This window comes from Mycteria americana, unplaced genomic scaffold (genome assembly GCF_035582795.1).
Source record: "Mycteria americana isolate JAX WOST 10 ecotype Jacksonville Zoo and Gardens unplaced genomic scaffold, USCA_MyAme_1.0 Scaffold_37, whole genome shotgun sequence".
Taxonomy (NCBI): domain Eukaryota; kingdom Metazoa; phylum Chordata; class Aves; order Ciconiiformes; family Ciconiidae; genus Mycteria; species Mycteria americana.
This window is the reverse complement of record NW_027445624.1, coordinates 1992219-2004139: the sequence shown is the minus strand read 5'-3', so window position 1 is coordinate 2004139 and position 11921 is coordinate 1992219. Positions and strand designations below refer to the sequence as shown.

Below are 11921 nucleotides of genomic sequence, written 5' to 3'. Positions count from 1 at the left end.
CCTCCGCAGTCAGCTCAGGGCGTCCTGCCCCTGGAACAACAATCAGAAGGCTTTTTGCCACCTCTGTGTTAACACTGCTGCAGAGCAGGACTACCTCCTTTGGACCCATGGGCAGAGGACTCTGATCCTCACAGCGCACGCAGCCAGCACAAACTGGAGGTCCAGCTAGACACCTGACAGAATGTCCCCCAGAGAGCTAGGAAGGCAGTGGGCAGAGTTTCTGGGTCGCATGCAATGGGTTTTGCTCAAGCAGGTCTGTTTGAACTTGTCTTTTCCTCCTTGGACAGTCACGCACTCTTGGAAGGAGCAAATGTCCAACAACAGCAGCTCCATCACCCAGTTCCTCCTCCTGGCGTTTGCAGACATGCGGGAGCTGCAGCTCTTGCACTTCTGGCTCTTCCTGGGCATCTACCTGGCTGCCCTCCTGGGCAACGGCCTCATCATCACCGCCATAGCCTGTGACCACCATCTCCACACCCCCATGTACTTCTTCCTCCTCAACCTCTCCCTCCTCGACTTGGGGTCCATCTCCACCACTGTCCCCAAATCCATGGCCAATTCCCTCTGGGACACCAGGACCATTTCCTATGGAGGATGTGCTGCCCAGGTCTTTTGGTTTCTCTTCTTTGTTTCTTCAGAGTATTATCTTCTGACCGTCATGGCCTATGACCGCTATGTAGCCATCTGCAAACCCCTGCACTATGTGACCGTCATGGACAGCCAAGCTTGCATCAAAATGGCAGCAGCTGCCTGGGGCAGTGGTTTCCTCAATGCGGTGCTGCACGTTGGAAACACATTTTCCATTCCATTCTGCCAAGGCAATGCTGTGGAGCAGTTCTTCTGTGAAATCCCCCAGCTCCTCAAGCTCTCCTGCTCGCACTCCTACGTCAGGAAAGCTGGGTTTACTGTGGTCAGTCTTTGCGTAGCTTGTGGGTGTTTTCTGTTCCTTGTCCTGTCCTATGTGCAGATATTCACGGTTGTGCTGAGGATCCCCTCTGAGCAGGGACGGCACAAGGCCTTTTCCACGTGCCTCCCTCACGTGGCCGTAGTCTCCCTGTTTGCCAGCTCTGCCATGTTTGCCTACCTGAAGTCCCACTCAAGCTCATCCCCAGCTCTGAATCTTGTGGTGGCCGTTCTGTATGCAGTGGTGCCTCCAGCAGTGAACCCCCTCATCTACAGCATGAGGACTCAGGAGCTCAAAGAGGCACTAAAGAGACTGATCCGCTGTCTGCTGTTGCAGCAGGAATAAGCTGCCCTTCTCTTTCCACAGGCGATTCCAAGTTTGTCTCAGGCCAGGCTTGATTATTTGGTTCTTTTCTTCTCTGCTTGAACATTGCCTTTGAAAACCACTTTTTGGAGTCACCGTGCTTCTCCAGAGGCAAGAACCTGAGCCTGAGGCTTGGGGAGGGAAGGAGCAAGGTTGACCATCGTCTCAGACCTCAAGGCACTGCTTCTTCTGCCTGTCCCATCCTCCTTAGGAGGCACAGTGGATCAATATCAATTGCAGAATGCTGCTATCAGCTCTCCTCTAAAGTGAAAAGTAATAAAATGTACCCATGAAAATAAAAAATCATGTTTTGTAAAGTGCTCTTTGAAGCCTTCCTCTTAAGCAAAACGTGCCTACAATGCCCCTTGATGGAGAAACCTGCCAAACCCTCTCCAGGATCTCAAGAAGCTGGGGTGCCTCTCTAAAGTGCCTGTAGAGGAATGCACACAGGATGGGGAATCAACACGATGAGTTAGAGGTCTGTGGGCAGTTGCAGGGCTACGATCTTACTGGCATCATGGGGACATGGTGGGATGGCTCCCACGACTGGAGTGTTGCACAGAGGGATACAGCTCTTTTGGAAGGCCTGTATGGGAAGACGAGGAGGGGGAGTTGCATTTTATGTGAGAGCAGCTGAAGTGGCTGGACATCGGCCTGGGGATGGGTGAGGAGCCAACTGAGAGCTTATGGCTTAGGATTCAAGGGAGGACTAGCTATCTCCAGAGAGCCTTTCCAACCCCAACTATTTTGTGATTCTGTGATGGTGGAATGCCTGGCAGTGTTTCTGAGAACTTTTCTGTCCTTTCCCCACACTGGTTGCACTCCCGGTGCCCATGGAGCAGAGGCCTCCTTTTGAGGATGACCTCATTCGCCGTGTCACTCTGAGGAAAAGGTGCACCAGGGGTTACAAATGCCAGCAATGCCTCAACACACAGCAGTATCCCCTACCCTGACTGCTGTGTCCAGCTCCTTCCTCCTTGAGGATTTGAGTTGGAAGGGACCTCTGGAGGTCTCCAGTACCATGATATGCTCTGAGCATGGAGAACTTTAGAGTTACATCTGATTGGTCAATGCTTTCTCCAGGTGAGTTTTGAAAATCTTGGGGCCCCTGAACCAGTGCTGATCCACTCTCATGATCATACAAATATATCTCTGTAACTTTGTCTTTCCTTAACCTCCTGTGAAATTTCCCTTCCTGCTTCTTGTCCTTGCAATCTCTTGTCCCTTCCTTTCCGTCATGATCCCCAACCAGATCCTCAGCCCTACTCAGACCGAGGACTGTCACAACCTGCTCTCCAAGCACAGCCCCTCTGGGATCCTCAGGGCCATGCAGGCACACCACGGTGGCCAGCTCCAAGCAGAGGCATAGACTGCAGAGGGATTGTGGTAGTGGTTGTGAGCTGGCACCAGGGCGGAGACAGGGGTGTGCAATAATTGACTGGACTTAGAACGCTGTCAAATTACTTTAGCGCTGCCACCTTAATCAACTTTGCGAAGCTGTTTCAGTGGAAGCCCTGAGAGGGCTCTGACAGGCAATCGTTGACTCTGATGGGTGGCTACATGTACCGTCCTTAGAAAATAAACCGTTGACCAAGTGTGAGACTAAGACTGGACTTAGACGCACCTCGACTCCTCTCTGAGAAGGAGTTTAGAAAGCAAGGGGGTCCTGTCTGAACCTCCTGACTCAACGGGAGGGTTCCCCCCCTCCAGCCACTCCTCAGACTCCTACGCAACAGTGACTTTGAACACAAGAAGGGGCCATGGCAGCGGGTCAGCAGAGAAGAGCTCCAGCAGTGTTAAAGGAGAAGCCGCTGCCCGAGCATTCACACACCATTCAGGGAGTCGCACACACACCGCCCGAGACTTTAACTGCTAGGACCAAAGTCCCATCGCAGCGGCAGCTCCACTGAGCTGATGGGTGCCCCTTTTCAACTCCTCGCTCACATACACTCGCTCTCGGGCGCTTTCTCTCCCCTCTGGCTCGACCCTAGGTTTCCCGAAGCAGAGCCTCCGAGACGACGCGCGCCAGGTGAATTTATTGGTACAGCAGTGAAAACAGCTCGAGCTGGGTGCCTCCGGAGAGGGAGCCAGAACAAAGAAATCCCTGGGTAATTATACCCTGTAAGGTATATCTGAGGTATATCTAAGGTATCTAAATTCCCCTCCCCTCAGGAGACTCTTCGGACCAATAGTAGTATTTGGGTCTGGGGTCTTCCCGTTCTTCATTGGGCCCTTTCATTGTCTCTTGGCGGGCCGATTCTTCTCTTCTCTCTAAGATCGCAGCTTCTGCTAAGGTTGAAGCCTCCTCATCTTTCTGGTTTGCATGGGTTTGGGGGGCCAAGTCAAAGTTCAGTGCACGGTCGGTGGATCTGGGTGAAAGTTCTTGTGGCCTAAGACTTCAGCAAGCCTTGCTACTAATGCTGAAGTGACTACTACAACAAGCAGCTCCCCTTCGCACCCAGTGGTGCTCCGGAGCGAGGATGGTCACAGAGGAGGGGAGGCACTGGGAGCTTTGGTGCCGGGAACCGACACTCGCCGCTGTGTCTTGGGGCTCCTGGCAGGCGGTGCTGGTGGCTGCAGCCCCCAAGCCACCCCCAACCCTGTGAGCAGCAGTGAGTCCTCTCCCAACCATTGGGAGCAGCTCTGGCTTCAGAAGGTCTGCTGGCAGAGCTGGGGTTGTGGTGCCCACCCTATGCTTCCAACTCATGGTGCCTCTTGGGATCCCAGAGTCATTGCGGTGACTGGGGTGACAGCCCTGCCTGGCTGGTGTTTGAAGGTAATTTGGGGATGTCCTGGCAGTGTGGCTCATGTTCACATGCTAATCCCTGCACCAGCACAGCCTTGCTGCCCCACATGTGGCCCCCCCAGCCCAACCCTGCAGGCACCACATGGTGCAGGATGCATTCAGGGCTGGGGAAACATCCCCCTGCCGTGGTCTGCACAAGGGACGAAAAATACAAAGGGCCAGGATGGGGGGTGACTTTTGGGGGTTAGAGCCAGCACACAAGGTGGGGGAGGCTGTCCCAAGGACATGTGCTCGGCACACGGACTGACTAAGGGAGAGCAGCAAATTCACAGGTCTGCTGGGTCATGCTTCCACAGTGTAAGCCCTGACACAGTGCCAGCCTCCATCTCAACGTCACTCTTCGTGAGGGACGATGGCACAAAGGGATGGGGAGTGGGAAACGCCACGTCCCAGGCCTGGTGGAGCAAGAACTGCTGGCTCTGCACTGTAAGCATGCTTCAGGGTATCCATGGTCTAGAAACAGTTTTGAATTAGCTGAACATGGGCATTTTCTCTGGCGCAAACTCTAGCCCACATCAGATCCCATCTCACCTCTCCGCGATCGTTCTGGTCCTTCCTGGCCCTCTCCTTGTGCTCCCTGCTGGCCCTCGGGAGCTGGGTGGGGATCACTGCTGCTAAGCCCCCTGCCTAAGAGTCTGTGGAGGTGGAAGGTGCTTGAAGGGACTATGGTGCATTTCCAAGGAGAGGAAACGTTCAGTCGTGACTGGGGGTGACATGAATGCCTCTCCTGCCTCCCTTTCATGCGCCTGCTGGCGCCCCATTTCCTCCTCTGGGACAGCAGAGTCCTTGTTTCCCTGTAGACGCCTGGGTTTCGCACTTTTCCTTTGAGGGACTCCACCTTGCCCAATCTCTCTCTTTATGGTGCTCCAGTCACTGCCCGCCACAGGCCCGTGCCATCCATGGAGATGCCTGGGGTTTCCAGGCAGCTCCAGACTGCCCTCCTCAAGGACATCATCTGTGTGTCACATGTGGAACAGCCCTGGGTATGTACCTCAGCGACTCGGTGACTGCTCACCGTCTCCACTTTCACTAGACACCAACGGGTAAGGCCTAAATGCAACACTCAGTCTCTGACAGGCACCAACAGGACAAGGAGCTCTTTGATCCTGAATCCATGGACCAACAGGCTCCTTTGGGGAGCATTTGCTCGTGCCTGTTCTCGTCACCAGCTTTGGATGAAGAGCCCAGTCTTCAGGCAGTGCACGGAGGAGACGCCATTTTATTACAAAGATGCTATGGGAGACAGAGCTGTGATGCAGTGTTCGAAAGATTTTTCCTGACAGTCAGGAGACACAGAGAAGGTTCATTCATGCTTAGCAGTGAAGTGAATCCCAATATTTATGTTATACAGATAATGATAATGACAACGACTAATGAACAAAGCAGGCACCTGCAATGGGATACCATAGGAGTCATTTGTGCAGAGAGAAGGGAAGTCCATAAGTACTGAAAAATGGCCACTAAATCACTTTCCTCAGGGCATCCTTGAGCTCCTTGGTCCCCGTGCTGTAGATGAGGGCGTTCACTGTGGGAGGCACCACCGAGTACAGAACTGCTACCACCAGATTCAGGGATGGGGAGGAGATGGAGGGAGGCTTCAGGTAGGCAAACATGGCAGAGCTGGCAAACAGGGAGACCACGGTCAGGTGAGGGAGCCACGTGGAAAAGGCTTTGTGCCGTCCCTGCTCACAGGGCAACCTCAGCGCAGCCATGAAGATCTCCACACAGGACAGCACAACGAAAATACAACACCCGAGTGCTCCAATAGCACTAAATATAAGAACCCCAAATTCCCTGAGTAAGGAGCGTGAGCAGGAGAGCTTGAGGATCTGAGGGATTTCACAAAAGAACTGGTCCACAGCATTGCCTTGGCAGAGCGGTAGTGAAAATGTATTGGTAGTGTGCAGCATGGCGTAGGGGAAATCACTGTCCCAGGCAGCTGCTGCCGCTTTGCTGCGAGCTCGGCTGTCCGGGAGGGTCCCATAGCGCAGGGGTTTGGAGATGGCATGTAGCGGTCATAGGCCATGATGGTGAGAAGAGAAAACTCTGCTGACATCAAGAAGGCAAACAGAAACACTTGGGCAGTGCATCCTGCATAGGAAATGTCCCTGGTGTGCCAGAGGGAATTGGCCATGGATATGGGGACAGTGGTGGAGACGGAGCCCAGACCGAGGCAGGAGAGGTTAAAGTGGAAGAAGTACATGGGGGTGTGGAGGCAGCGGTCACAGGCTACGGCGGTGATGCTGAGGCCGTTGCCCAGGAGGGCAGCCAGGTAGATGCCCGGGAAGAGCCAGAGGTGCAAGAGCTGCAGCTCCTGCATGTCTGCTCACGCCAGGAGGAGGAACCGGGTGATGGAGCTGCTGTTGGACATTTGCTGTTGGACTTTTGCTGCCTGAAGGCATTGGGGCCTGTGTAAGAGGGAAGACAGGGAGAAGTTTTGAGAGACTTTTCAAGGAAAACCCCTAAAATCTTCTGCGGTCTCAGTGCCTTCTCCAGCAGAGAGAAATAAATTCCCATCTCCCGCTGCCCAAGCAGACAACCAAGATGAGAAACCTCAAAGCACAAACACCTTCCCATTCAAGTCAATGCTGCCTTGGTGTACTTCTTCAAAAGGACCCTCAGAAAGATGCTGGGGGTGATGTGGAGCTGTGAGCAGCCCTGACACACGCAGCACCCTCACGACAGCAGAAGGACCCTGCCCTGCCGGGGGTCACTCCTTTAACCAACAGCTTCTCCCCACAGCACTGTGGGGAGCTCGCTGGGCAGGCTGAGTGCTGACCCTGGCAGGCAGCAGAGTCCCTGCCTGGCACACAGCCTCCTGGGGTGCAGGGACCCTGCTCTGAAGGACAGCCCTGGGCTGGAGCGTGTCCTTCTCCACATGAAAGGAACCCGGAGAGCCATCCTGCCAGATCCTGCCTGCTCTGGGATGTGCCAGCTCTAGGAGACCCCTCCAGAGTACTCAAGTGCATTGCCCTGCAGCCAGAGACTTACTGTGTTAAGGGCCGTGAAGATTTCTCTTCCAGGGAGCTCTCAGCATCCTCCCACTCCACACTGCCTTTAACCTCTCTCTTACTTCTCTCCTCTGCCCTCGCTGCCTCATGATATGGAGAGGGAAGGTGATAACAATGTCCACAGTGTGGATGGACCAAGGCTGCCCATCCGCAAAGACTGTCTCTGCAGCACCCTGTCCTTCCTGGAGTTTGTCTTGCAAGCCCCACAGCCCTGCAGAGTTTCTGCAGTCACCAAACATTTCTCTGGACAAGATGTCATTGCGCAGCCTCGTTTCTCTGGCCTTGGAGACTGCGGGGCAGTCTGTGGGCACCTCATTTCCTTGTTACATTAACATCTGCCAAGCACTCCAGCATGTGAAGCAGAGTGGGGGCCCTGGGGCCCTGGTACCATGTTTACCTGTAACGAGTCTGTGCTCAGCCCCGGTGCCTCAGCTCAGATGCTGCAGCGCAAACGTGCACAGGCGGGAGGAGCTGGGGAACAGACAGGAGGAGCTGGAGCCTCCCAGCACTGTGATGGTTTTGGATGAAATTAGATGTGGTGGGACAGCTTGCTCACTTGGGGTGCTGCAGTGGAGGGATAGAGGCTCTGCAGAAGAGAGTGGCCGGGAAGGTGAGGATGGGGGATGTCCCCAGTGTGAAGGGCCAGCTCAGATGTCTGGAGGTCTTGCAGGATGCTTAGCTTCTGTCACTGAGGATTAGAGAGGCCAGTAAGGGTGACATCGTGTTGGCAGTTATGAACCATGCAGTGAGGGTGAGGAAGCAGGAGAAGTCTTCTGGCAGCAGCCCAAGGAAGTCTGCAGGGCAATGAGCCAGTTCCTGTGGGGGACTGTAATTGCCCTGGCATTCACGGACCAGGCAAAACAAGGTGCAAACAGTCTGCAGCACCGCGGGACACCTTCTTAATACAGCTGCCCAGTGGGCCAACAAAGGCCCTGGGTGCTCACCTGGATCCGGTACTGGCAACCAAGGACGAGCTGCTCAGGGATGTGATAATCACGATAAACAACTCCTCACACACACACAGAGACTGGAAATGGGAATGAAAGAAATGATGTAGGGACAATACTGTCTGAGAGGTGTTGCCATTAGATGATAACAGTTAGAAAGGAGAGAAAAAGTATTGTTCTAACAACTTCATGGCAGACTATAATACTGAGAAATTATAAGTGTCTTGTCAAGGAAGAATGAAGGAAAGGAGTAACATGAAAGAAAAAGAGTTTAGCATCATGAAGAAGAGGAAGACCTTATTTTAGAGCATGTTAGTGCTGCTGTTGTTAGTGAGAGTAGAAATAAGGCAAATCCCAGGGTGGGTTGTCCCCAGCTGGCAGCTCAGCCCCCACGCAGCTGCTGGCTCAGTCCCCCTGAGCTGGAGGGGGGAGAGCATTGGAAGGGCAAAGTGAGAAAGAGTCCTGGGTGAAGAGAAAGGCAGTTTAATAAGTGATGCAAAGGTGCGTGCGCAAGCAAAAGGGAGTAAGGAATTGCTATGAGTTTGTTTTGAATGCTCTGCCTTTGGAGAGGGGAGTGAATGGGCTCCTCTTTTGCTGGAGCCATAGAAGGGTTTGGGTTGTAAGGGAGCTGCAAGGTCCTGTAGTTGCAAGCCCCCTGTCACGGGCAGGGAAAGGGGAAGGCGTCCCTGGGTGGGCTCGAACCACCAGCCTTTCGGTTAACAGCCGAACGCGCTAACCAATTGCGCCACAGAGACTCCCAAAGTGAGCTATGGAGTGCTTCCCATCGGCAGGCAGATGCTTGGCCATTTCTGGGGAAGCAGAGCTTCGTCACCCACAGTGGGGACTTGGCAAGAGAAACACCAGAACCCGGAGTGTCCACCCTTCATCCTTCTTTCCCTGAGCACCGGACCTCCCCTCCATGGCATTTCTGGTAGCAGTCCTCTCTCATTCCCTGCCCTCTGCACACCATCCATCTGCAATACAAAGCTGGCCACCAAAGCAACTCCTCCTGCAGCCTTGCACAAGCGCTTACACCTCAAAGAGCACAGAGGTGCCTCGGCGAGGTCCTCCCCTCACCAAGATGCACTTCCTCAACTGGTGTTTTTACGATGCACGAATGGTGACTGCAGAAACGTGGTCATCCCCTGAGGATGAGAGGGAAAGCCTTGAGAGCTTCTTAGCTTCTCGGGTAGTGATCAGGCAGTGATTGGCAGTGCGTACGGATGCGAGAGAGGGTGTAGGGAACTCGTCAAGAAGCAAGGCGATGGTTGAGGGCTTTAGTAAGTCATTCCAACCGTGTGTGAGCCCAGCAATAGAAAGCCACTGATGTCTGTGGGTGGAGGAGGAATAGGTCTGCCCTGGGAATGTGGCTGAAGGCCCCTGCACAAAGGAGAGGTTCCCATCCTGTGTGCATGCCTCAGCCTGGGAGATGGGGAATGCCCTCTGCTGTGGGGTGGCTAGACAGTGCTCAACATGCCCCATGAGCTGCCCTTCCTCTCTTCCTCTCCTTCACTCCCCACCCTTGGATGCACCTCAGGAAGCTTTTCACTCCTGTAGAGGCCGGTTCATTCTTGCAGTACCTGCAGTTCAGGAACTTGGCACCAGAGGGCTCATTAACATGCAAAATGCCATGCCAAGCCAAGTCTCCCTGCATAATTCTCCCTAATGCTTCAAGTCTCGTGGGGCTGAGTTGAGAGACTCCAGGAGTGCAGCCAAACTGAGAAGATTTCAGGAATAAATATCAATACAACAGGATGTCTTCTTTCACCAGTTTTCTTCACTTTTCTGCTTACACAACAAGTGATATCAGCCTTCCCCAATTCCTATTCATCTCCTGATGCGTCTCCTGATGAAGTCTGAACATGTAGGAAAAGTAAGATCCTTTCTGTACAACACTGTGTGGGCAAACTCTGTCCTCCCCACCTCCCACACACCCTGCCATTTCTATCAGCAGCCACCTGGGACTTGCATCATGCTCTCTCAAATCCAAGCTTCTCCCACCATAGCCTGCAGCTGAAGGTGCATTTGCACCAGTTCCCACCTGCTGTAGTTGGAGAACCAGCTGCGCAGTCACAGAAGGATGGTTCTTACCTGCCAAGAAAAAAAAAAAAAGAACAGAAAAGAAAAGAAAGGAATAGTTCAATAAAAAATAAAAGACATTCCTCAGCTGCCTATGAATTCCAAGTTGCCTCCACTGAAGTCCACTTTCCACAGTCGGTAACCTCAGTGGAAAACCTTCAGCGAGATACGTAGGAAGGGACAGGTAGGAACATAATTCAGGATTTGGCTGAAGGCAGCATCAGGCAGACTGCAGAAAGTTGAGAAGGGGCCCTTGAAGGAGTACATGCAGAAAGATGTGACAGGGTAGTGAGAGTCGATGCAGAGGAAGATCAATATTTCTTCTCCTGAACGTAGTATGCGGGCTGGAAATTTCCATGTTGGCACCACGGCATCACGTCACCCACATTAACTGTGGTGATTTCCGTGTATGGGGCTTTATTTATCAGAGACCCCAGGCATGGGTCAGTGACTTGAGGCACCACAGCTGTGAGCTGCAACTGCCTTGGGCAGAACTTGTCCTGAGACCAAAGGTCTCCCTCCCTGCTTGGTAATGGCACTAACCAGCCATGTGTCAGACAAACGTGGGCACCAAACGAGCTCCACCCACCCGAGCCTTGCACAAGACTGGGATTCAAGGAGGACAGATGTGCCTGAGGGAGGCCTTCCCCTCACCTAGAAGCCTTTCGCAAATTGGTGCTGTGGGATCCATGAATGCTGAATGGAGAGACATGGCCATTTCTGGAAGGGGGGATGGAAAGCCCTGCTGGGAAACCTGGCCGCTGCCTGGTGTGGGTCCAGGGAATCACCCTCCAAGGATGCACATGTTGCTCAGGAAGCTGTCTCAAACCAGAGACTAACTGCAAGAGCAAGGGCTACTTGTCACCCATGGACCCAACCTTTGCTTTTTGCTCTTCCCAGGGAGTTCTCAATCCAGAACTTTGGCTTTCCTCATTGGTCTCCAATGTTGATTAATTGTTCTTATTGATGGTATCACCTATCCATCTGCATGTTGCATTTAGGCAGTCTTGCTTCTCCTCTGGGACTCGTCGTGTGGAGCTAAGACATAGAATCATAGAAACATAGAAACCTAGAATCATAGAATGGTTTGGGTTGGAAGGGACCTTAAAGATCATCTGGTTCCGACCCCTCTGCCATGGGCAGGTGTTGCGTTAAGAGTTTACTGTCGCATTAGTCTGAGGAGTGGCTGGGGGGGGGACCCTCCCATTGAGTCATGAGGTTCAGACAGGACCTCCCACCTGGGAAGCTTCTTCAATGCTGTGCCTTACCTAAAAGTGTGAAAATAAGTTCTAATGTCTAAGTCACCTCAGCGATTATCCCACAGCAGGGACTCCCTGCACTAGACCAAGTTGCTCAAAGCCATATCCAGCCTGGCCTTGAACACTTCCAGGGATGGGGCATCTACAACTTCTCTGGGCAACCTGCTCCAGTGCCTTACCACCCTCATAGTGAAGAATTTCTTCCCTATATCTAATCTAAATCTACTCTCTTTCCCTTTAAAACCATTACCCTTTGTCTTATCACTACATGCCCTAGTGAAAAGTCTCTCTCCAGCTTGCTTGTAGGCCCCCTCCAGGTACTGCAAGGCTGCTAGAAGGTGTCCCCGGAGCCTTCTCTTCTCCAGGCTGAACAACCCCAGCTCTCTTAAGCTGTCTTCATAGGAGAGGTGCTCCAGCCCTCTGATCATCTTCATGGCCCTCCTCTGGACTCTCTCCAACAGGTCCATGTCTTTCTTATGCTGGGGGCCCCAGAGGTGAACACAGTACTCCAGGTGCGGGTCTCACAAGTGCAGAGTAGAGGGGGAGAATCAC

General features: G+C 53.1%; 1 protein-coding gene and 1 non-coding gene across 2 annotated transcripts; one reads left to right on the top strand and one right to left on the bottom strand.

Moving 5' to 3' along the window:
• Positions 1-310: 310 nt before the first annotated feature.
• Positions 311-1249, top strand: LOC142403509 (olfactory receptor 14C36-like). The gene has a single exon (XM_075489767.1). It carries the CDS (start codon positions 311-313, stop codon positions 1247-1249), a length of 939 nt encoding a protein of 312 aa, XP_075345882.1.
• A 7463-nt stretch (positions 1250-8712) lies between these two features.
• On the bottom strand, positions 8713-8786 carry TRNAN-GUU (transfer RNA asparagine (anticodon GUU)). Its single transcript has one exon. It is a non-coding gene; the product is annotated as a tRNA-Asn (tRNA).
• Between the last annotated feature and the right edge of the window lie 3135 nt (positions 8787-11921).

What these genes read in the sequence shown, in the direction of transcription:
- LOC142403509 (XM_075489767.1), top strand. Translation starts at nt 311, where the DNA reads ATGTCCAACAACAGCAGCTCCATCACCCAGTTCCTCCTCCTGGCGTTT.